This window comes from Crinia signifera, chromosome 2 (genome assembly GCF_055691185.1).
Source record: "Crinia signifera chromosome 2, ASM5569118v1, whole genome shotgun sequence".
NCBI lineage: Eukaryota > Metazoa > Chordata > Amphibia > Anura > Myobatrachidae > Crinia > Crinia signifera.
This window is the reverse complement of record NC_139218.1, coordinates 365379979-365405592: the sequence shown is the minus strand read 5'-3', so window position 1 is coordinate 365405592 and position 25614 is coordinate 365379979. Positions and strand designations below refer to the sequence as shown.

The following is a 25614-nucleotide window of genomic DNA, read 5'->3' as shown; positions in this document are numbered from 1 at the left end:
CTGCCGAATGCCTAGAAGGGGGCGTGGCCGCAAGATGATACGTCGGGAAAGTCAGCATTGAATAGGGCCCAGCCGCTTTTTCCCTCGTTGGGAATAGCGGGGGTAGATTGAATACCCCCTTTATTTTGACAGGGGTATGATAGAAAAAGTCCAGAATGTGGACATTTGACATGTCTACCATGCATTGTTTGTATACATGTCTAAACTAACCGTAAAATTAGGTAATATCACCTTTGTCTCTCCCGTTTTCAAGTTTGTCAAATGGGAATTTACAGATGGAGCCGTGGACATTGTTAGCACCGGCGCGCCTAAGCTGACCTGCGCCGATCGCAGGAACAGGGACGCGCAAACATCTCACATGCTCGGCATCCATCTGTAATCCCAATTTAACTATACTGAAGGAAGTTCTACATAAGTTTTTATGGTACTTGTTTCCTAGCACGGCGCCCATCAGGTCCCATCGCATACCTTAAGTTAAGGTATGCGATGGGACCCGACCGACCCGATTTCAGGCTTTTTTTTCACCTTTCCCGACAATTGTAAAATCGGGTCCATCGCATGCCATTATAATGGCATTCGATGCGCCCGACCCGATTTTACATTGAATGCATTGTATTCAATGTTAAATTCCTATGTAAAATCAGGTCCATTGTATGCCATTATAATGGCATACAATGCGATGGACCCGATTTTACATAGGGAACAATGTTAAATGGCCCAATATACCCGATTTTTTTTTATTGTATACCCACCCTGATGGGTCTTTTGTATGTGGGATGGCCCCCCATTGTTAACGCCACCCCACGATTAACGCCAACCCGAAGCGTGGCAGTACGCGTCCTACGACCTTTTCATACCCCCACTATCCACGTCGGTGTGGAGTTGATTTTAGATAGTGTGGCAAGCCACCGACGCTTAATACCTGTGAAGTAATGCGCTGCGCTCGCCACGCTTCGGGCTCGGTGGCTCACTGCGCTCGCCACGCTATATAAAATCAACTACACGCCGATGTGGATAGTGGGGGTATGAAAAGATCGGAGGACGCGTACCGCCGCCCCTCGCGGGCTCGCTGCGCTTCGGGTTGGCGTTCATCGTGGGGTGGCGTTAACAATGGGGGGCATTTCACCCATCAGGGTGGGTATACAATGAAAATTGGGGTCTGGGGGGCAATTACATTGGGTCCAATGTAAAATCGGGTCTCAGGGACCATTTTACATTGGCTACAATGTAAAAATCGGGTCGGTCGCGTCCCATCGCATGCGATTTGGTTGCATGCGATCGACCCAATTTTTCCGACCCGATGCCTACAATTAAAATCGTTGGCACCGTGCTAGGAAATGAGTACCGTTTTTATTGTATTTGAGTCCCAAAGGAAAAAAATGGAAAAACACTTATATGTGCTATATTGCGCTCCGTGCTGTATATTATATAGATATTGGAAGTCACGCTGCATTGTGTTACCCTATAATTGTACAGGGCTTCTGTACAGTAAATGTCACAGGAATAAGAGGTAGAAGATCCACTTATAGCACCCTAAATAAACTTCTAAGCAAGATCATGTCAGCTTCTTATTGTGTATTGTCTATGTATAGTATACTAATGTCATCACCTCGTGTTCTATAATGACCCAGCTGTATATCACATGCAGTTTGTCAGTTTTTTGTTTGTAGGTATATGAGATGTACCTTCTATAGAGAATTTAATGTAACCTCTTTTCTTCCTCTTAGGATGGGTGTGGGAGTCTTTTCCGACTTTGTATTTTTCCTCAAAGTGAGCTCCTTATCATTAAAAGAAAAGTCAAAACTAAAGGCCGGCATCATTTCCAATGGGGGAGCTGTTTCCTTTGTGCTGAATGAGAAGGTAAGCCAGTATGTCAGGACAGGCCAACCTGTGGCTCTCCAGATGTTGTGAAACTACAAATCCCAGCATGCCTTGCCACAGTTTTAACACTCCCTTATAGCAAAACTGTGGCAAGGCATGATGGGATTTGTAGTTTGACAACATCTGGAGAGCCAGAGGTTGGCCAGACCCGCAGTATGTGCAGTCAGTGCAATAAGGCAACTCAAACCTATAATGAGTGTGAGAAGCTATGTAATATATTTCATTTGAATGAATATTTCTATCCAGATCATCACAGGATGATACTAATATCAAGGGCGAGATTTAATGCCGCCCGAGTTCAGTGGCAGTGCGAGCTGTCTGCCGAACTCTGACTTTTTAAAAGGAGAATTAACTTACAAAGCATGGATTTGCCTTGCAAGTCTCACCCAGAAATTATGTTTTTTAATAGAATAGGGTACGAACGGGGGAGCCATCACTGATTCCCTTCTAATTTATGGTACTATTATAGCGGCGCCCCCGATTTCCATCGCGCAATGTTTTAATCGCATTGCATGCCATGCACCCGATGGCATACGATACGACGCGATTTTTCGGCCCCTATACGGTGAAAGATTGTATAAGCACCCTAAAGGGTGCTTTTAAGCACCGTAATGGGTGCTTACAATGTTAAATGCACCCCCACGCCACCCCCCCCCCCCCACTATAAACGTGAACCCGAAGTGTGGCGTCCTTTTCATACCCCCACTATCCACGTCGGCGTGGAGTTAAGAATAGAAAGTGTGGCGAGCCACCGAGCCCGAAGCGTGGCGAGGGGACGCGGATACCTGTGAAGCCCGCGAGGGGACTCCGATACCTGTGAAGGTATCCGCTGTGCTCGCCACGCTTCGGGCTCGGTAGCTCGCTGCGCTCGCCACACTTTCTATTCTCAACTCCACGCCGACGTGGATAGTGGGGGTATGAAAAGGTCGGAGGACGCGTACCGCCGCCCCTCCCGGGCTCGCTGCGCTCGCCACGCTTCGGGTTCACGTTTATAGTGGGGGGGTGGAGTGGGGGTGCATTTAACATTGTAAGCACCCATTAGGGTGCTTATACAATGTTTAATCGCATCGCATTGTATGGCATTGTATGCCATATACAATGTCATACAATTTCAAAATTGTATGGCATTGTACAATATCGCGCGACATCGCATCGCATACCATCGTATGCCTTATGGTATGCGATGCAATGGGCGCCGCCAAAATACACAAGTACCTAATTTATTATTATCATGTATTTATATTGCACCATGGTATCCGTACGGGGATCGACGGGGCTGAAGTCAACAATACCATGGTCTACGCTGTCTAGTAAGATGTCTATACTTGGTTGACTGGGTTTACGTAGACCGTGGCACTGGATCGACGAGAGGCAAGCATCGGCGGGAATCTGGTCGACAGTAGCAAGGTCAACACGGGTTTTTCGTCTTTTTTTTTGGTGCCGGTCCACTTGGTTCCTACTCTACTATCCAAGTGGACATAGAGCGGGAATATAACAGTGTGCCGAGTTCAGCGAGTCATGCGAGGGGACACTGCACATACACAGCATCCATGGACACCCCACTGACATTCAGTAACAAAAAAAGATGAAAAACCCAAGTTGACCTTGGTAATGTTGACCAGGTTCCCGTCGATCCAGCGTAACTGTCTATGTAAACCCGGTTGAACAAGTATAGACGTGGTAGACATGGTATTGTCGACCTCAGCCCCATCGATCCGCTAATCCATAAACTTTCACCACAAGGGTTCCGCAGTGCCTGAATACAGTAATGAGCAAGAACCCAATGTCTTATCTGCCTTATCTGCAATGTCAAGAATGTTATTCCAGCTGGGAATATACTGGCCTTCACCCTGTGCAGGTGGGAGATAACTTTACAGTTTACAGTGTATGTGACCATCTAAACAACACAGTCATTTCTGTATAAAGCTAATTGAACAGTCCTTCAGAGTTGGATACTGAGTTTGTGGTTGATTCTTACGGCCCCCATACAGTTGTGAGATTTGGCCTCTTTTTCAACCGATTACGGCAGATCGAGCAGAGAAATCGGGTGAAATCGCATGTGTTTGACACCTGAATTGACCTGTACCGCCTCGAGTCAGAGTCGAAGGTTGAATGTGCCGCACATTAGATAAATCATATGTCCAGCCCTCAGGTGCTCATCGCGGGTTCTTCTTAGCACCTGCGATGTATGGCATCCGCTTTCCCCTGAACTCTCCCGGTAGCTCCCTGGGAATCCTTTTACATGCGATTAATTGCATGTGATATATCGTATGTATAAAAATGGCACATCAAGTGCCAATTAGTATGTGAGGAGCATCCGGGGGAGTTCAAGCAAAATCGCTTCCGACTTGTCTTAGCAACAGGGGTGTGGGGGCCTTTAGTGTAATACAGATTTTATTTCTCCTCCATTCACCATTTTAGAGGTGAGATAGTCAATTACAAATGTATTTGTTTGCATTATGTATGTTTCAGTGCACGCATGCTGTTGTGACTAATAATGGCAAGCTAAACAGCAGCCAGCAGAGGAAGATTCAGAAGCACTGCATCTTGGTGGTAAGCCCAGACTTCATATGGAAGCTGATTCCAGAGACACCACTGACTAAGGTGGATTTGCAGGAAACCCCTGAACCGCCTGATGTGATCCTGGATAAAGTGAAAGGTTTGTGTATACTGTATATATCACTATTAGGGGGATCACTGATTCTGTGCATTTTTAGAAATAAAGGGGCTCATGTGCATGACTTTTTTTATGGGACCCCTGCCCCAGGAAATATGAGACCATGGGCTGTACAGGACTTAATACAATATACATCCTAATCGGCAGCAGCTGCTGCTCCTGGGCTGCAGCTCCAACCAAAGACTGCACGTAAAGTTGTATGTAATATATGTGCTGGCTGACTTATCCGGGGCTCAGCAGCTTTGGCATACATGGGTCGAGGCACACAGTGCTCAGCTTCAATAAGCCTACCCCCAGGCTCCTGTGAAACTAGCCAATGAGAGTCTCGGGGCGGGCTTATAGAAGGCTGAGCACTGTGGGGTAGATGAATGAAGCAGTGATAAGGGAGGAGAAGTGATAACGTGCCTGGTACTTTATCACCGGCCAATCAGCTCCTGACTGTTAAGTTACAGGCTTGGTTTAAAAAGGGAAAGTCAGGAGCTGATTGGCCGGTGATAAAGTACCAGGCACTTTGTCACTTCTCCTCCCTTATCACTGCTTCATACATCTACCCCTGTGTCCCGTGCATACTACAGCTGCTGATCGCTGGGAAAGGCATCAAGCACGTATATTACATACTGTACTGTACAATTTTACATGTATGTGTGCTGGTTGGCTCCCTCCTGCTATCCGTGGTTAGATCTTGCAATATGTAGCAATTTGCACCTGTATCATTGCCTCCCCAAAAAACATTGGGGAAAATGTATCAATCTTTAAAAGGGATAAAGGAAGACATGTATAAAACCTTGAAGAGAGATTAAGAATCAGCTTCTAACTGCCATTTTGCAGACTGCACTACAAAAATGACATGCCCTAATTTGTTGGTACTTTATCTCTCTACCCCAGGCCTGGCCAACATGTGGCTCTCCAGATGTTGTGAAACTACAGGTCCCGTCATGATTTTATATTGAAAGAGAGCGCAAAACCAAGGTCTAGTTAATTAATATAGGTTTATTGACCAATATAAAAAAAAATAAAAAAAAAATAAAATATATATATATATATATATATATATATATATATATATATATATATATATATATATATATATATATATATATATATATATACTTTTGGTTTGCAGGATGGCACTCTAAATAGAAAAAATCCCGGTGCCAGGAACATAAAGTTTTAGAACATGAAAAGCACTTACCCCCCTTGGTTGTGGAAGGATAGGAACCGGCACACGGGTGGATGGTGAAGAAAAGTACCTCTGATGAAAACCGTTTTTCGGTTGAAACAGCTGTCAGGTGTACAGCTGTCGTTGTGTGCAATCATGTTTGTACAATAAATCAACTTTTCTTCACCATCCACCCGTGTGCCGGTTCCTATCCTTCTACAACCAAGGGGGGTAAGTGCTTTTTATATATATATAGCTTTCCACGGTGTCCGGCACAGCCTCCTTAGACGATACTGCATGGGTGCCCGCAAAAGAATGTAAGTAGACTGGAGGGAAGATGCGGCACACCATTCACGTAAACATGAACTATTTAATGGCACAAAGGCAACGTTTCAATGCCTATGACGGCATTTTCATCAGGCTTAGATAAGATGCGGCACACCATTCACGTAAACATTAACTATTTAATGGCACAAAGGCAACGTTTCAATGCCTATGACGGCATTTTCATCAGGCTTATCTAAGCCTGATGAAAATGCCGTCATAGGCATTGAAACGTTGCCTTTGTGCCATTAAATAGTTCATGTTTACGTGAATGGTGTGCCGCATCTTCCCTCCAGTATATATATATATATATATATATATATATATATATATATATTATATACATACAATCGTGTATAGCATTTGTCAAAGTCACACTTATAGTCTGATAATACAGGTACCAGTGGATTGTTCCTTATTTTAAATTTCAGCAGAATGGATGTTAGAACTGCGCCTAATTTATTGTGTTTAGGTCCCATCATGTCTTAACACAGTTTTGCTATTAGGGAATGCTAGAACTGTACCAGGGCATGCTGGGATGTGTAGTTTCACAACAGCCGGAGAGCCACAGGTTAGTCAGGGTTGGTCTACACTTTATCTCTCTCCAAGATTTGATATATATCTCCCTGATTGTCTATTCCACTAGGTGTCATTTGCTTGAGGCTTTTTCTATGACATTAGCTGGTCTCCATGAACAGAGATGAATGTTTCAGCAAGTAGTGCTAAAACACAATTAAAATATGTAATACTAATACCTCTTTGAAAGACACCCTTTCTTCTTATATAGGCCTTAAGGGGTGATTCGCTTATGACACTGGTCAGATCCCGTGCAATGGTATCCAGAGAGAAAAGGAATTGTGTGAATCAAAAAGGCCTTCTTGCTGCAAATGGGGTCCTGTTGTATGGGACCCACTAAAACACTATGGCCCTTATTCAGATCTGATCGCAGTACACATTTGTTCTCAAAATGGGCAGAACCATGTGCACTGCAGGTGGGGCAGATGCATCATGTGCAGAGAGAGAGTTAGATTTGTGTGAGTTATTTTGTTTCTGTGCAGGGTAAATACTGGCTGCATTATTTTTACACTGCAATTTAGATTTCATTTTTAACACACCCCACCCAAATTTAACTCTCTCTGCACATGCTACATCTGCCCCACCTGCAGTGCACATGGTTTTGCCCATTTTTAGAACAAATTTGTACTACGTTCAAATCTGAATAAGGGCCTATGTGTGGCCCAAGTCATACACATTGTACACATGGCACACACAGGCGAATCTAGAATTATGGTAATAGGTGGTCCCAGATCCAGACATAATAGCAGGGGGACCTTTGCGCAGTGTAGCCGCGTGTAAAAAAGGGGGCGTTGCCTCATGGGAAGGAGGCTTGGCATCACAAAAAGGGGTGTGGTATTACACTTTAGACCATACACAGTAATGCCCATTACACATTTTAGCAAACTCTGTAATACCCATTACACATAAAGCCACATGCCGTAATGCCAATTACACATAAGGCCACACACCATAATGCCCCTTACACATTAAGCCACACATTATGCGTAATGCCCAGACATACCGCCACTTGTAGCGTCCCTTAAGCAATGCCCCCAAAAAGTGCCAGTTACTGTAAATTTTTATATGAGCCTTCGCTGCTGCTGCAGGGAGAGATGGAGAGCGGTGCAGCTGCTTCTATGGGGAGAGGAGCAGAGCGCAGCGCAGCGCAGAGCACACTCACAGTCCCCTCCTGGTGTCCCCTCTAGCCGAGTATACATTTGAAATATTGTGCGCGCTGTTGTTGTGCGTGATGTTGGGGAAGCACGCCGGGCACCGGCACCACATGATTAAAGGGGGGGCGGGCTGAGGGAAAAGCGGGGAGAAGAATTGGAGCGGAAGCTGCAGGGGGGACAGTCATTGACAGCTGGGCAGAGAGCAGGGGGCTGCCCGGCTGTATTCAGAGCACTGCAGGTCATGGCTGTTTGAAATAATACCCCTTTCACAACAGAAAATGCAGGGATTTACCCGGGAATGTGGTACCAGGATCCTGCAGGGACATTCCCAGGCTGACCCCTTATACACCAGCCTAGTCCCTGCATTTTCTGGTGTGAGGGGGAGAGACAACCACTCCGCTCTCCCTACCCCCCTTTAACCAACCAGCTATATCTTCGAAACCAACTGACCCATTTACATGAGACCAGTATCATATTGAAGAACTTTTGAGTTGGCTTCGAATGAATTTGGTCCCGTGAAACTGGGCTGTTTGGTTCCAGAGAAATCTGCCCTCAAAAAACATAAACAGTCATGAAATTACATTTAAGAAATGAAAAAAAACGGTTTAACCTCAATATCCATGGAACCAATTAACCCATATGGATCCAGCCTGGTATCAGATTGAAGGCCCAGCGATTTGGGTTCTACTGAGATCAACTTCGAGCTTCAGTGATGCCGAAGGGGGAACTGGCAGCCGTTGAACTGGGTGGGGGTCGGAATTAGCGGGTCCCATGTTATCCTATAGGGAAAACGTTCCAGCTTTGCCTGGCAGTATCTCCGGTTTCCAGGGGGCTAGAGACACAGGGCTGGGCTTGTTGGAAAGCCCCATCCCTCAGCTACAAAATGGGTTAATGGGTGGTCCGGTGCACCCCCGGACCACCCCCTAGATTCGCCTATGACTGGGCACAGTAGCAGGGATTGCGGTAGGCAAGTTATTTGGTTAATGATGAATCCTTGTAAACTCAGCTCAAGGCACCTTTTACAGACAGAAACTCAAAATGAGTCTGTTTATGTTCTTCTGATATAATTTAATGTAGGACAAACATTCTCTATATCCCCTCATGTAGCAGGACCATCATTACACTGGGCAGCTGCTTTTGGCCTCATAATTCTAGGGGACTTGGAGCAGGGGCAGGCTGGTGCCTCCAGGGCTTCTAGGAAGGCGGTAGAGACGGCTGCCCAGCCGTTCTGATTGTGAATTGCACACAATCAGTAAAGCAGCATTCATACCTGACTTAAAGGCCTGCAACCAGACAGTGAGTTGCTGTGAGCATGCTGATTGGTGGATGTTTGGAGTTATCCAGCAACCAGAGTGCTGAAAGCCATTCACTGTACGGAAGGATGTAGAGAGATGATCAGGAGCGGCAGAAGAGGTAAGTTGTAATGTTTTTTTTATTCTCATATACAGATGGGGCCGTCCTCTTCGTTTCCGCCAGTGTGCCATTTGGTATCTCACATGCTTGCGCATCCATTCCCAAGAATGGGACGCGCAAGCATCTTCGATGTGCACGTTCCCCATTCGCCGGCGGCGGATGGTGATCGGCGCACCGGTAGCCACTCAAATGAGTGTATGAGGGCCCCAGTAGATTTTGACCAAAGCCTACAATACAGTTAAGATGACCTCTTGGTTCCAAATGCAGAGATCTGTGATCTAATATCCCATACACACTAGGCCATGGGTCTTCAACCTGTGGCCCTCCAGATGTTGTGAAACTACATGTTCCAACATGCATTGCCACATTTTTTTTCCTATAAGAGCATGCCAAAACTGTCAGGGCATGCTGGGACATGTAGTTCCACAACATCTGGAGGGCCACAGGTTGAAGACCTGTGCACCAGGCGATCATGGGTGCAGGTGATATAGTAACTGTATATAGGCCATGACCGATATTGAGTGTACACAATTAATGATATCGGTAAACAATATCGTTAAGTGACGTCACTGTGACCCACTGGACATGCAGGTCATTGGATAAATTGCCAAAATGACCTGCAGTTCAGCCGTGAGGTGGGGGGTGATTACCGATGCGCCGTAACGTGCATTGTTAATGGTATTGAGCGTTCAAACTAGAGGATATTGTAACAGATATCGCTCAGAAAGGGACTTCTAAATGATATATTTTACAATCTCCTCTCGTGTGTATGGGGCTTGAGAGGCCTACATTTTCCTGCACAGAGTCAGGGAATGTAAGGGCCAGTATGCCGAAAAAGGGGAAGTGGGATTAAACTGTGATGATTTTTTTTTAAACCAGTTAACCTCAAAGTTCCAGAGAATCTATATATTAGATCTTAGTCATTTACCTATCTCACAGTGAGGGAGCGTCACACTTACAGCACAGCTGCTCTGTGTAGGTTTGTCATTTGAACATTGAACAAGTTCATGGAGTTCGCCTTCAAAGTGAAAACGTCACCAACCGGAATGCAAACACAGTGGAAATATGAATTTGTGGGTTGGATCAATAGCACAGAATATGCAGTCTGTCCATTCACTGTGAGCTAGTAACATTATTGATGTCTGACAGCCGACAGTGGTAAATACAAGAACTGCATAAAAGGGCCGGGGTGACAATGGTTGTGCACATTAATGATTACACTAGAAAACGGGGCAATATGCAAAATATGCTGTCCTACAAATGCAGCCTTAGAACAGTGAGAACAACCTGTATACAATGCACACACAGAAAAGTAAGTACATAGAAAATAAAATCTTCATTCCACCAGCTACATACACAGTGGGGGTTATTCTGGTTTACTCGCGATGCTTTCTGTCTGCGCATTTCTGTGCATGTGCATACAGTGGGTGCGAGCGGGCACGGCGAACTGCTAGTTCACCGTCCCATTCACACCTACCAGTGGGGGTGTGGGGCGACCCGCGATGGGCTGAACCCATGGGAACGCCCAGTATTTCATGGGTGTTGCCATGAAAATGCTTGGCATTCCCATGGAAATTAGGCAGTGACGCGGCTGCCGGGGGTGGACATCTGACGTCACCAGATGTCAGCTGCCCGCACGGCTGCGATTGAATGTTTATGCAGAACGTCCAATTGCAGCCGTGCGGGAAACTCAGCGAGCGAGGAATGGGCGGGCATCGTTTAATCCACACGCAACGCTGCGAAATTCGTGTGGACCAGAATAACCACCAGTATGTGTCCTGCACCTGAATCCCTAAACATCCAGCTTCAGTGAACAGATCCAAGGTGGAGTCCTTGTTCTATCATAAACACCAAATAGTGTGTGGTGTCCATGGACAGGAAGAACACAACCTGTATGTGCATTTTCCAATCTGTGACGGACGTCTCGGAAGTGCTGACCAGTCACATCAGCTTCTGGCTCATCCTTCTGGCCTGGTGACGGGGCAATAGGTGCGTACGTAGCTCGTTACAGTGACCATACTGAGATCCAGCCAGATAACGGACAATCCTTCCCTGTGGGATCTCTTACCTGGCTGCCGGCCCACGTACAAGAGATGGAGCAAACCATAGACTCTCATGGATGGGTAAACGATGTATCAAACATAAAAACCTACCGATGGCTAGCCTTTCCGGGGCTGCATATAACACAAGTCAGCAGAAGTGGTTCTCACCAGTGAAAAGTTTATATAGAAGGTGATGTTGACCATTGGAGCCGATAATACTAACTCAGATCTTGGACCAAGGACAGAACTATTGCAAGGAATCAAGGGCCCAAACCAGGTGTAGCTATCCATGCATTATCAACTGCCATTCTATCCAATGAAATGCCTTGTTAGCATTGGTGGGCATCTACGGTGGACAAAGCAGAGAGAGATGTGTGATGGGTAAGGTTAGATACCTTGGTAGTGTGGGACCATATCTGGTCACTGTGGATTACACCTGAAAGCAAAGGGTTAAGATGGGTATAATTGAATAGCAACCTTTAACAAGGAATTGGATCTGTGACAGCCCAAACTGGAGAAGTTTTTAGGTTAAAAAAAATAAATATTGTGTTGAACTTATCAGAGTGTCTTTGCTAATATTGGTGGTGTCATTAGTATCCAAATAAATTGTCTTCAATCCCTAGTTGTAGTTGGTATTTTATTTAGGAGCTGAGGTAATTAAGGAACCAGAAACCAAGTACTGGACACATATCCCACTAACTGCTGTAAATCCAGTAAAACGCTGCCACCTGCTGGATGATACAGAAATGTACAATTTCATTTCCTTTATTTTTAATACATTTTTTGTTTTTGTTTTGCAGATGATAAAAGAGGACAATTTCTTTCTAAAATAATGTATGAAAACATGGAAAACAAACCTGAAAGGTATTAATGATGCCTGCACACTGTGTTCACAATTATTACTGTCTCTTTAATAATCCTATCTACAGTATACCACTGAGTCTCAGTGTCCCATTTTGCTTGGAGTGGTCGGAGGTTAGAGAAGATTGCATTATTTACCCAAAGAGTGTCGGTTTTACTGTCCTTAAGGCCCCATTCTTGTCCGGGGTGGCCTTCTCTGCCCTGATGCCAATATAGATCCGTGCAAAATGGCACTCGCCCATACTGTATATTCTGAGAGTAGGGAATTGTCAAACCCATCTCTGTAGCACTGGAAAGCGCTATCACAAGGCAAGCAAGCAATGCCTGTTTTCTCATTTTAGGAATATGGAAGATGATGAGGAGTTTGAGGGTGGTGAAAATGAGGAGTTTGAAGATGGTGAAAATGAAACCAACCTTCCAGACGACACAGAAGTGGCAAAATACAGCTTTTTTGAAAAGGTAAATCCCTTTATTAGAATTGATATAAAGGGCAACAATGTGGTTAAGGGATCAGACACACGTTTGTTTTAAAGTTTTAAACAGATTCAAAAGAATCTGGAATGACTGGGAGAAATACATATGAGTCTTGTAGTGGATCCCAACTGTCAGTTACTCTGCAAACTTTGAGAACAGCAGGAAAGATGGGGTGTTGTATGAAGCAGTGATAAGGGAGGAGAAGGGAAGCAAATGAGAAGTTGCCCAGGGCAACCAATCAGCACTGAAGTAACCTCTATAATTTGCATAATATAAATTTATACAGAGCAGCAAGTTGCCATGGGCAACTTCTCCTCTGGCTCCCTTCTCCCTTATCGCTGCTTCAGACATCTACCCGAGAATGCTATAACTGTGGATAAAAAAATGCAGTTACTGTACATTCCTGCAGTACAGATTTTATCATTAAAGTGGGGGAGGAAGAGACTGGATACAGGGAAAGGGAAGGAGAAAAGGGGTGCAGGGAGGGTGGACCATGTGGATAACGTATGGTCAAGGTAAACATAAGGTTTGTGATGTAAGTTATATTTGACTAAAACCATTGTCTCAGGCGAAGTCACATGTTGAGGGTTTGTTGGACACACACTTTGCACAAAGAGCCGGGCGGAGTTTGGGTATTCAGGCTAAACACAGCGGCTAATTTCCGGGCCGGAGTATTTATATAGTCTTTGCAGTAGTACTGAGCGTGTAGCTGCAATGTAAAATACGCAGGGAAAAAAAACACAACACCGGGTCACGCAAGGAAAAAACCCATTGCTTACACAGTATCATACCTCCCAAAATTCCCGATTTTAGCAGGACAGTCCCGATTATCAGGGCCTGTCCCGCTGTCCCTGCCGCGGCCGGCAGTGTGCCACGGTGAGGGTGGCTGTTGGGAGTCCCCCCTCGCGGGGGAGCTGCGAGTATAGGCCACGGCCCCGAAATTAGGCCACACTCTCGAAAATTTTGGCGCGGCTACGGCGCGCATCAGCTATGTCCCGACTCCGGGGCACAGAAAGTTGGGAGGTATGCAGTATCAGTGGGATTTCACACCTGAATCACAATTTATTTTTTGATGCAAGAAAAAGGCTTTTTAATTGTGTCGGATTTTTTACCTACAATTAGTCATATTCCATTTGATAGCAACATACCTGAGAGCAGACCGCAGACACCGCATGGTGAAGTTGATTATACCAGGAAGCCGCAATCTGACTGGTTCCACTGCTCACATTGGGGCAGATGTATTCAGCCTGCTGAAGTGAAAAAGTGGAAGGTAATAATGCACCAGCCAATCAGCTGTATTTGAGAAATAACAATTAGAAGTTGATTGGCTGGTCTGTTATCACCTTCTACTTTATCTCAACTTTATCCCTTCACCAGGCTTAATACATTTGCCCCATTATGTCTTGAGCGTGCTTGGAGAAGTCTCGGTTAGGCTAGTATGTACATTGGGAACATCAGAGACCTGGAAATCAAGTATTTGGGAGTCAATAACATCCTGGGACACCTCCAAAGGTGTCAAAAGTTTAATACATAAACGTCATCCAGAATAGAGGTGCCTGACCCCCGCTGACATCAGCTGCCCACCCACGTAAGGCAGGTAACCGCCCCTGTTTGCATGGAGACATCCTGCCTTATCCTGGGCGCACCCAGTGTTACGCCCAGGAAACGCAGGGTGTTCGCACGCAAACGCCCCCTGCCCGTCTCCTGCACGCCTCCGCAGTGCCTCGGAGAATATGAAAGTCTCCGAGGGGGCCCGCAGTGAAGACCTGCGCATAAGCGATTATGTGCATGCGCAGGCCGTCACCATCGGTCCCTGTTGTGAATTCGCAATGAGGCGAACCGATCAGAATGAGGGCCTTCATGTGTAACTGGACTTGTAGCACACAGATAGATGTACAGTATGTGGATATATCTGTCCCTAGATCAGGGGTGGGGAACCTTTTTTGTGCCAAGGAAAAAATCCTTCGGGGGCCATATGTAAAAAATGTCTCTTACAAATTGTCCTGCTGCAGCCGTCCCACGCTCCGGTGGCTGCCGCTGAATAGGACCGACAGTCTCCGGCTGCTGTTGATTAAGAGAAATCTCGTGAGAACTACCGACCTCTTGCGAGAAGTCCCCTGTACTTGACTCCCGGGAAAGCTGCCAGTTGGGTGGGAGGGCCACTCAGACCGGCTACGGGGGCCGCATACGGCCCCCGGGCCTGAGGTTCCCCTGCCCTAGATCCTAATAATTTGTTTTCCCCTCCTGGTGTATCTATCCGGCCGCATACCTTTTGTGTCTTCTGCAAAAATTCACACTTTCCTCTCAGTACCATTTCCTCTTTTAGAACTTCATCAGTTATTATGCTTCAATTTCAGGGTGAAGAGGTGGCATTTGTAGAACTGCTCTGCTTTAATCAACAATCTTCCTTTCCATTTAAAATCTGCACTACGCGTGGTCAGCCTGACACAGCACAGGTAAGTTAGTGTACATAAATATACACCTGACTATGTGACAGCTGAAGAGTGCACTTTTAAACCATGGGCCTATTCAGATTAGCAAAAATTGCTGTTCGGCACAAATTATGGAGCACGCGTCCCCGTAAACTGCATTTGCATTGCGAAAATTCCTAGATCGATAGATTATCGAATGACTGCGTATGCGTACCGTGCGCATTGTGCATGTGCGAGGGGAAATAGCATCAGAAATTGCGTATGGATCGTAATGGGGCCATAGGTTGACTGAAAGGAAGCTGGCGTTTGGGGTGGTAGTCTACGATTTTCTGGGAGCATCTAGGAGGGTCTGTGATGTCAGTGTCGGTCACAATCAGCCTGTCTCGGTGCAGAGTTGTGGAAGGGACAGAGCTACAGTGCACAGACTGGTAAAAAAATTGATGTGGATTTGCAAGTGGATAACGAAGTGATCCATACTCAATTCACTCGCAGAGTTACACATGGTGGGTGTTCTTTCTAGAAAATGTAGCCTAGGCAACTGACCGGGTGCTTATAAGCGATGGATCGCAAAGCAGCTACTTAGAGGGAGGGAGTAATTCCTCAAAAAACGAAAGACAGATAGGAAAAATAAGTAGCGCTGTACACCAATGAAAAATTAAAAATTCATAATATAGAAAAACAACACATTAAAACCATATAAAGCATACTGCAATTCAATAGATATTCTATGCGCTGTATGGATCCATTCATGTCAATGTCCCGGTCACATGCAGCCTTGTCTTCACTGACATATCATGCATGTCCTGATATAGTCTGTGACGCTGCCCCACCCCTAGGGGTGCTAGTGGTGTCTTACCCCACAGTGTTTGTTCCCAGATTTCAACTCATATGTGTACCAAGTTTGTTGTAAATTGCTCCAGACATTCCAGAGTTATGCTGTCTGCTGAAATACTCTGCGCTTCTGCCTCACCCCTATGGGTGATGTGTGTGATACCCCCACAGTGTTTGTAAATTGCTGCAGATGTTCTTGAGTTAAGCTGGAACACACATATGAGCGTACAGCCAAAATTTTGTTTTTTTAAATAATAAATGATTAACAGTAATTCATTTCAATTTGGAATTTTTTTAGTTGCCTCGGCCGTGTTTTTTAATACACTCGTATGTAAAATTTCACGATTTTCCCTTTTATTTATTAGATAGTTAATCTGTGCAGGAAGTATTTATGTTCTTGTGTGTATATTATGTAAGTAATACTATATATTTGAACTAGAACTTTCACCAGAAGTATTTTTTTCTGCCTGTTCTCATTACACAGAAGGAAATATCGTTTAGCATAGTAGACACTGCAGAGAATGCTTGTGAGAAATATGAGCTCCGTATAAAGGATCTGAAGAATAAAGGATTTGTGCAAGTCCAAAAAGTCCCAGCACAAGCCGAACCGTTTGCCTCACAAGCACTGCAGAAGGTATGTTCCCTGTGATTCCACACGCCAGTAAGAGTATTGATCAGCGATCTGCTTTATGTGCCTTGATACTAATGGCAGGTATGCATTGTGGGCCTGATTAAAGCCGCATACACCCTAGAGCAGTGGTTCTCAAACTTTTTTGAATCATGGCACCCTAGAGAATCAGAAGTTTTTCCATGGTGCCCCCTAGGCCAAAAATTTCTTATTGACACATTTTGGAAAAAATATAAAATAAAGTAATTTTTGTTTATACAGTATGTCATTCCTATGTTCAATTTTGTGGTGAGGGACAGGATTTGCTTCTGTTTGTCCACATAAATTATGATTGGAAGCCACAAGCACTGATTTTGCCTTTGACCATAAATAATTTGAGTTGGTCCTGGGCCACCAACACAGTGCACCCCCAAATGCAGGGTGCCACGGTACACAGTTTGGGAACCCCTGCCCTAGAGGATATTCTAAAAGAAAGGGCCTTCTGATCTTTTAAAATATCGTCCAGTGTGTACACTCAATATGGTTAATGAGGATCATCTAGTATGAATGGGGCTTTACAGTTGTATGCAACCCCACTGGTGCTCTATTTCCGGTACCTGTAGTAGCAAATTAATTTCAGTTTAGGCAATACACCTTCAGACAACCTGTGAATGAGGTGCAGCCATGCACCTAATATAGGGTGACCATGCACTCTTCAATGGTTGGCACCACATGGAAAAAGGGCCTTGGTGTTCCCAACAGTTCATATCTACAACCAGGACCGCCATCCAGGACTTTGCCGGGACTGGAGTCTGAACAGAGAGTGGGGGAGGGGGGCTGCCGTCGGCTACTAATCAGGGCCGTAATAGTATTTCCCCAACCTTCCAAGCTACCATGGAGACCAAGTAGGCGCAGCACAGGTGAGGATCCCTTAGTGCCTCTGTCCTTCACTTATGGCCTGCCGCTGGGTTCAGAGGCCACCAGACAGTTCTCATCATCTATGTATGCCCCAGCCCTGCCTACTATTTCTGATGACCGCCCTATCCACCCACACACCAGGGATTCACTTTCTTGTACCAGGGCCTGACCGATCTCCAAGTGACCTCACAATGGGCTGTAGGTCACAAGAAGGACAAGTTTATGTTCTGTACTCACAACCACATAAATGTGTAATACATCATAAAATCTAACATTAGAACAATGTTATGGAAGAAGTATGCACATCAATAAGTGCTACAGAGTGCACACACAAAAGAGGAGGAGTAATGGGACGATTCAGACCTGTACGCACAGGTCCGAATTGGGCCCCGTCCCCGATGGTAGGGGACTGTCTATGGGCACCAATGTGCAGTCCCCTGCAGCCAGTGCTTTCAGCAAAATATTCATTTGCCGGGGATTTGCTGATTGACAGGCAGGGGGCATTCCGGGGTGGGCACCTCCCGGCGTTTCTTGGGCGTGACCACAAAAAGGGTGGTTGTGCCCATAGAGAAGATAGACGGATCCCAGCGAACACAGGCGTGCCGTAACATGACATCCTGGCTTACATTCAGCTATGAGTAACCATCAAATGATTTTTCCTCTGTGTGGGCGCATGCGAGCGGTTGTGCACGTGTACATATCCACTCACAGCATAGAGGGGATTCAGGGGGGTGGGGCGGCGCTAGCCTGGTGCTGGGTTTAGAAATCCTGGGGATCCCCTATAATTTTTGTCCCCTGAATTTCTATAACCAGGACCGGTTCTTTGAGCCCGGGGGTGGGCCCACACCGTTTTTTTTTTTTTGTAATTTTACACATTTTTCTGGGCAGAACCATTTACAGATCTCACTGATATGTGCATGGTTCAGTCAAATTCGCCAGTCTGAACCTGGTCTATTTGTTTTGTGATTTTTGGTAACGTTTACCAAAAATTGCACCCTATTAAATTTTAAAAGTTGTATATTTTATAATGAGAAAACATCTAGATGCGAATTGAAATGTGAAAAATGTCAGGTCAAAATGTGTGCTATTTTTACCACAATTCACATCCTATTATATGTGCGAACACAAAACAGGCAAATTTGGCCATTTCGACTTCGCCAGCTGCAGGCAGCGATGCCCTATACCTAACAGCAGGGACAGCGCTGTCCCTGCTGCTGGCGCTGAGCTGCGCTGGGATCTCGCGAGACTAGCGAGATCCCGCCCATGCGCAGTGACCCGGCCTGGGGGAAGGAGACGGCGCATCAGTATTAACTGATGCGCTGTCTCCAGGAGGGACATCGCCGGAGGGGGGAGTTAGCGCTCCCCCACTCCGGCGGCAAGATCTTAATAGATCTTGTCGGTGTCTCCTCCTGCTTCGCCTCGCTAATGAGGCGAAGCAGGAACTGTTATAGCGGCGCGATAGGCGCCGCTATAATAAATCTACCCCAGAATACCTCCCATAGCCTCCCATCACTGTAATGTACAGCTTATGATAAATGTCTTGGTTTTGTTAAGGAACTCTGTTTTGTCTCCAAATATAAAAGGTGCTGATTGGAGAAGCCATAAGTGTTACAGAATTATCCCCGGAAGTGGCCAGCTTTGTGGAGTCTATCTGGATAGAAGCTCTTGGACTTCTCAGTTCTATTCTCTCCTGCCCTGTGGAAAACATCAGCCTTAATGATGTAAGATGGCAGCTAGATACTGATTTGAAAGTTTTTGTAACATAGTATTTCTCCTTTTTTTTAACATGGTGTTCATTCTAGCACCTGCCATCTTTGAAAACCCATGCAGTTTCTCATCCCTGCCTGGGGTGTCGCTGTCTGCTGTAGTGCTTCTAGCACAGTGTGGTCTGTATATCAGCACTGATCTGCAAACCAGACCTGTGCTAGAAACACCACAGCGGACAGCGACACCCCAGGCAGGGATGAGAAACTGCATGGGTTTTCAAAGATGGCGGTGCTAGAATGAACACTAAAAATGTTATAGAAATTAAAACAAAAATGTACCCTTTTTGTGATATTAGAGGGGGGCCATTGTGAAGTGACTAATGTCCTCTGTTCACCACTGTGGGGTACATTAACTGAGGCTTCTACATATGAAAACCGTTGATGTTGCCCATAGCAGCCAATCAGATTCTGTCTATTATTTTATTGAATGCAGTAGCGAAATGATAGCTAGGATCTGATTGGTTGCTATAGGCAAATATTTTCATATTTAGAAGCTTCAGCAAATTTACCCCTGTGAATCTCAGTTGTTTTAAACTGATTGTTTGTCTTATGCTGTGACTGTTTCTTTGTTTCCTGGGAGTTTAGTTGATTTGATTGGTGCTCACGGAACACATATAAAATGTGCAAAACAGGGATCTATATACTTGGTAAAGAGCCTACTGTGTGTTTATTAAACCACAATATCTCAATTCATACTCCATGACTAACAAATCATGGGCCTGATTCAGTACTGCTTGCTAAGAAGTGGTCTTTCCGTCGTAGTCCACCAAAGAAGGGGCGGGTGCTGACATCCCAGGGGATGGGCAACAGAGGTGTAACTCTCCAAAGCCGTTTGGTGCCGGGGTCAGAAATGCGCATGCGCAAACCCATCAGGGCTGGGGAGCGAGCGATCCTGAATCGGACCACATGAGAGCTGATTCTCTGTGCTGTATTGATTATTGTATACGTATAGATAATTGTTCTGTAGGAGAAGCTGCACTAACAACCCTTTTTAAATCTGCGCCAGTCCTCAGAACTTAGGGCAGTTGGCAGCTGCTCTGCTATAAAAAAAAAAAAAAAAGAAGTGTGTGTGTGTGTGTGTGTGTGTGTGTGTGTGTGTGTGTGTTGATTACCTTGTTATAAATGGTGTTGTGGAAATATTTTATTTGATGACCTATGTGTATGTTCCTCTTCTCTCAAGGTAAGTAAGGCTGAAGGAATTCTGCACCAGGTGCGAAATGCGTTGACCAAGGGAGACCGACAAGAAGACATTCGTCAAATGATGCTGGACTTTTATCGCTGCATTCCTCACAATGACAAGTTGCTGATTAACATCGACAAGAAGTTTTTGACAGCTAAACAAGACTTGTGCCAGGTAAACCTGTTTTTTTTTTCTTCAGGAAACTAATATACTGTATAAAGCCCTCTATTCTTTTAAAACTACTTTAATTCACATTACCTTTCTCGTAAACCCTTCTAGCTAATAAGAGACATGGTTAATGTCTGTGAGACAAGCTACCCCGGGAGTATAATAAGCACTACTGCCAGGTACCGGGCTCTCCGGTGCCGGGTAGAACACGTTGATCCAAACACAGAGGAGTTTCATCGGGTGAAACAGGACCTTCTGGATAACAACCGCAGGCAAGTGTCTAACACAGGGCTGGGTAACACCGGCCCTCCAGATGTTGATGAACTACACATCCCAGCATGCCTTGCATCAGTTTCAGCATGGCCACATAGCAAAAACTAATGCAAAGCATCCTTGGATGTGTAGTTCATTAACATCTGGAGGGCCGGTGTTGCCCAGCCCTGGTCTAACAGGATGTCCACCTGTTCCTATCATTTCTTATTCTCTTAAATTAATTCCAACAGACCCAAAGGGGGAAATTTACTAAGATGGGAGTTCTATTTCAGATCAGTTGTTGCTATGGGCAACCACTAAGTTACTATCTATTATCTTCTAGAAGGTGCTAAATAAATAAGTAGATTCTGATTGGTTGCCCTAGCAACATCACATGCGGAATAGAATTCCCATCTTAGTAAATTTCCTCCAAATGACCCTGATTTTGTGTCAAAACCAATGTTACTATGCAAGTCTGATGTGCTGTATACAGTATTTTTACCTAAATTACCACATTGTTAATACAGATAATCCATTATTATGTATTTATGACTATTTAGCATTAAATATAAAATCCTATACAGTATATATCATGCTGGAAGGAGTATTGCTAAAGTTAAGGGCCCCATACATCAGCAATTAATTGTGACAATTTTCAGATATGGAGATGATTGCCACAATTAATTTTAGATGTGTGGGCTCCCCCTTTTGGCAATCCCAATCAAAATCGCCAATCGATTGCTTAATCAGGTTTTTAAACATGTTTAATAATCTGGTATTATCTGCAGATCTTTTTTATATGTGTGGGCATTTCCAATTCGTCTTCTTCATCTTTTTACATTATGAACAGCTGAAATGACAATCGATTGGGGGCAATTTCCAGATATGAAGATGCAATCTTTAGATGGAAAAATCTGCCGATCACTGAAATAAATCTGTAATGTGTGGGCAAAGTCAGATAGATTGTAAAATCCAAACGAAGAAGGAAAAGACTCTCTGTTTTGGGGCACTATTTACTAGATTGTAAAATCCATTTATCTGGCCAAAAAATCCCTGGATCTGGAAATCCATAAATTGTGATTGCTGATGTATGGGGCCCATTAATTCTAATAAAGAGGGCAAATTTCACGGTGACATCATGGGTGAGATGTAATAAGGTGAGAGAATCAGAAAGTGAGGGATTTGGTAAGAAATTTCCCATTTTCTTTTAAAGCGGCAATCATTTACATGGCCAAATCAAATTGGTTGATGATTGCAATGATTGCCGCTTTAAAAAAGAAAAAGGAGATTTCTTACCAAATCTCTCACTTTCTGATTCTCACACCCGATTACATTTTACCCCATGTGTCCTATCTGGTGTACGGAGGTATATGTAGGCATTTGCCCTTTTGCACGCACATAAGCCACTGCACCACCCCTTGTGGAAATATCCATCAATTCTATCAGCGCTAGCTTGCATCAGATACACACAACTCCGCATAGCTTGCCATTCCTTCTATGTACGAACACCCTTTCAGTCACTAATGGAGTTATCTGAGGTACAAGCGACTCACAGGGCGGCTGCACAGTTGTGTCTGAGATGCATGGACAGATAATACGCAGATCGAAAACAGGCACGATCCATCCACAAAACGGACTTCCCCGCATCTCCACATTTCCCATCATAATGAGACTCATGAGAATCAAAAGTCCAATCAAAAGTGTGTCGGGCTTTTAGAAGTCGGGATTCCGACATCGGGGTAATGACTGTGGGAATCCCGACTGCCGGTGAGTCCTCCGACACCCAATGGCACTATTCAGTGCAAACTTGAAACCTGCCCTGTGAATTCCCCAATGACAGTGTAAACACTAGCGGAGTCCAAAGAGTTAAAATGTTTTACATTCAGGGGGCCAGAATAAGGCAGACAAGTGGACCAATGTGTGTCATGCAATAATCACATCATGACTGTGACCTGTTCTTCTTCACACAGCAATGATCAGTTTAAAATCTTGCACGTGTTCCGGATTGGGAGACTCAGTGAAGCCATTCATTTTAAGAGTGACCTGGGCAACGTGAAGTCCTTGCTACACGCCTCTTCACCTTGCAACTTTGTTGGGATCCTCTCGCGGTAAGCTAGAACATTTGTTTGTGTGGTCTATGGGAAGGATGAATACGGCTTTTAAAAATACTCTTGTAGCATGTGTTCCGTGAGCCAATACATTGCACAAGCCCCTGGTTCTGATCATAAGGCCTAATTCAACTTGGCTTGTAGTCTTGTGAATCCCGCAAAATGACAACCCATGGTGGCAGGCTACTGGGGTGGCAGCACCCAGCACAGGGAATGGTCACCTTGCGAGTCGGGTCCCGCCCAGTTATGTCACTGCCAAATTTGTGTGAGCCGTTCGCTATACAGTGAAGGGCTCGCTCATCACAGGCTGGCCATGTTTTGGGTCAGGGCAGCCGCTTGTGACGTCATGCAGCTGCTGCGACCCTCCCCCCGAGCGATTCGGACACAGCTGAGTTGTCCGGAGCGCTCCCACCAAATGACTATGTGCCGCCCGCACGGTCTGACACTAACCCACGCCGGCTCTGGAACTGCATGCGCAGAAGTGTGGAAATTGCATAATAGCAATAACTATACTTCAGCGATTGATGCCGAATCTGGGTCTTAGTGCAGTCTCCATCTTCTCCAGGATGGTTCTGCTGCAACTACTGATTAAAGTGGTTTGTCTTTCTATCATGACATGTCGCTATTTGTGGGACATAACGGTGATACCCCCAGGAGCTGCTCCCCATTTATATGTGGGGTCTGTTTGTGTGAACATGTGTTGTATACATTCCATCACATGTACTCTTCTGTTTTCTCTCCAGCGGGTTAATGTTGCCAAAAATGATTGTAGAAGAATTTGGCTTGGGGAGGACGGATATTGGAAACCTTGGAAGCGGTATTTATTTCAGTGACTCGATAAGGTTTGTACAATAACCTATTCTAATGATAGCCATGTGACTTCATGCAACTCAAGCACCGTGCAATGTAACCGGGGGGTATGTGTAGCTGTCTGCACCTATTCACATGTCATTTGTAGTCATTACTATGCTACATTTAGTCTGAGCTCAGGGGCTGGCTGGCAACTTTCAATCTGGGGGCAAATGATACGAAGTGGCCCGTGGCTTTTCTACCAGCCCATCCTGCATATCTCCCTTACGGTCCATAACTGTGTTTTCTCTTTCAATGGTCCTGGTGACACAGCTCAACACTGGGATGTAGGAGGGTCCGAAGGAGCCAGGCACCTATCCTAAAGCTTTAGAGGGTAGGCTCCTCCCCTACTGCATCCCTGGACTCCCCAGTTCGTGTTAGGTGCCCACTGGAGTGGGTGCTATTCTAAAGGGCTGCAGGAGCAGCCGAAGAATTAGAGTAGTTAGGGGATTTTTATTGTTTTATTAACTTTTACCCTAGCTAGGTAGGCACAGTGTGAGGATTCTCATAGTGATTCCTCACACTGCTTGCGCAGCAGGAGCTGACAGAAGCGCGTCCTGTCAGCTCACTGTGCACAGGGGAGACGCTGTCTGGTCTCCCTGTGCAGCGCTTATAGCCTTTTCTAAAAGGCTGCCTGGGCTCCGGAGTACCCTGAAACCGGCTCCACGCTTAGGTGGGGATCATGGGGGACAGGCGCTCCGTGATGGCGGCGGCCATTTTATGCGGAGCTTACACGCTGAGCTCCTAGATGAGAGGACAGCAGCGTCGTGACAGGCATGTTCCAAGTGATCCCCAGTTGAGGGGGAGACACTGGAACTAGGAAATCCTACCTGAGGAGCGGCTGGCTGGGGGTGGTTGGCGCCAAAAGGTCACGGACCCCGCAGCAGCAGGGACCTGTGGTCTCTTCCTTCACTCTGACTTTGGCGCCTTTCAGAACGCTTGCAGCGGAGCTGAGCTGGCTTACTGATCCTGGCAGAGTGACTTGGATTTCCTGGGCATCGCTTCCCCGCAGTTGAAACCAACAGACAGATAAGTGATTGGGTGCATTGCCTCTGTATAAACGCTTGTACATTGTTTGCACTGTGTATACTGATAGATATACATTTATCACTTGCATCATGTCTGAGCATCAGGCTGTGGTTTTGGGGGAGGGAGCCCTTAGTGCACTGAGCGCGTGCAATGTTTGCACACAAAAGTTTGTCCCTGAGCAGATGGCCAAGGGGGGCTTATGTATTACTTGCGCTGATGTGAGACCCATGGGCAGTGAACCCCATAGGGCTGAGCAGATGGAACCTGCGTGGGCCAGGGCCCTAGGCAGGTCAGTTAACGCTTTGGTGCAGCTTTTGGACAGGCAGAGTGATGGGCTGGTAGAATCACAGAGACCTATGCCATCATCTCAGCAGTCGTCTGGCTCCTTGCCTCTTACCCAGGCAGATCCTGCGCTGATTCAGGTGATGCAGGATACTGCTAAAGGGATCAACAGGTTCAGTGAAATGCTGGACAAAATGGATGATGTGGCAGGGACCCCTAGAAGGTCTTATGCTTTAACTACTGTGGTAGATGAGGAGGAAGGAGAGTATACTGACATCCCCTGGGATCAGGGTGATGATGTGGAAGAGAACTCTGCTGCTGGTATAGAGGATCTCATTGTAGCTGTGAAGCAGGCTTTAAAGCTGTCTGTGGAGGATAAGACTCCTGTTAAAGGTGTTTTTAAGCGACAGCGGAAGGAGGCTGTTACTTTTCCTTCAGATGAGGGGTTACAGGAATTGTTAGAAGGGGCTTGGAAAACTCCTGATAAGAGGCTACAGATGCCTAAGCGATTCCTTAGTCTGTACCCCATGCCAGAGTCTCATGCGGAGCTCTGGGAAAAGGTCCCAGTTGTGGACGCTTCAGTGGCACGTTTGTCCAAGGCTACTGTATTACCAGTACAGGGCGGTGCAGC

General features: G+C 45.6%; 1 protein-coding gene across 7 annotated transcripts in view; it reads left to right on the top strand.

The window, feature by feature from the left end:
- PARP4 (poly(ADP-ribose) polymerase family member 4) overlaps positions 1 to 25614 on the top strand; it is a 186215-nt gene that overhangs the window by 48146 nt on the left and 112455 nt on the right. For all 7 annotated transcript variants that reach the window (XM_083169954.1, XM_083169953.1, XM_083169959.1 and 4 more), the window contains exons 2-12: positions 1728 to 1860; positions 4354 to 4540; positions 12027 to 12090; positions 12429 to 12546; positions 14919 to 15017; positions 16309 to 16458; positions 18933 to 19070; positions 20296 to 20469; positions 20575 to 20735; positions 22686 to 22823; positions 23567 to 23665. In XM_083169954.1, coding sequence (XP_083026080.1) covers positions 1729 to 1860; positions 4354 to 4540; positions 12027 to 12090; positions 12429 to 12546; positions 14919 to 15017; positions 16309 to 16458; positions 18933 to 19070; positions 20296 to 20469; positions 20575 to 20735; positions 22686 to 22823; positions 23567 to 23665 — 1460 coding nt within the window. In that variant the 5' untranslated portion in view covers position 1728. The remainder of the gene's footprint in view (positions 1 to 1727; positions 1861 to 4353; positions 4541 to 12026; positions 12091 to 12428; positions 12547 to 14918; positions 15018 to 16308; positions 16459 to 18932; positions 19071 to 20295; positions 20470 to 20574; positions 20736 to 22685; positions 22824 to 23566; positions 23666 to 25614) is intronic.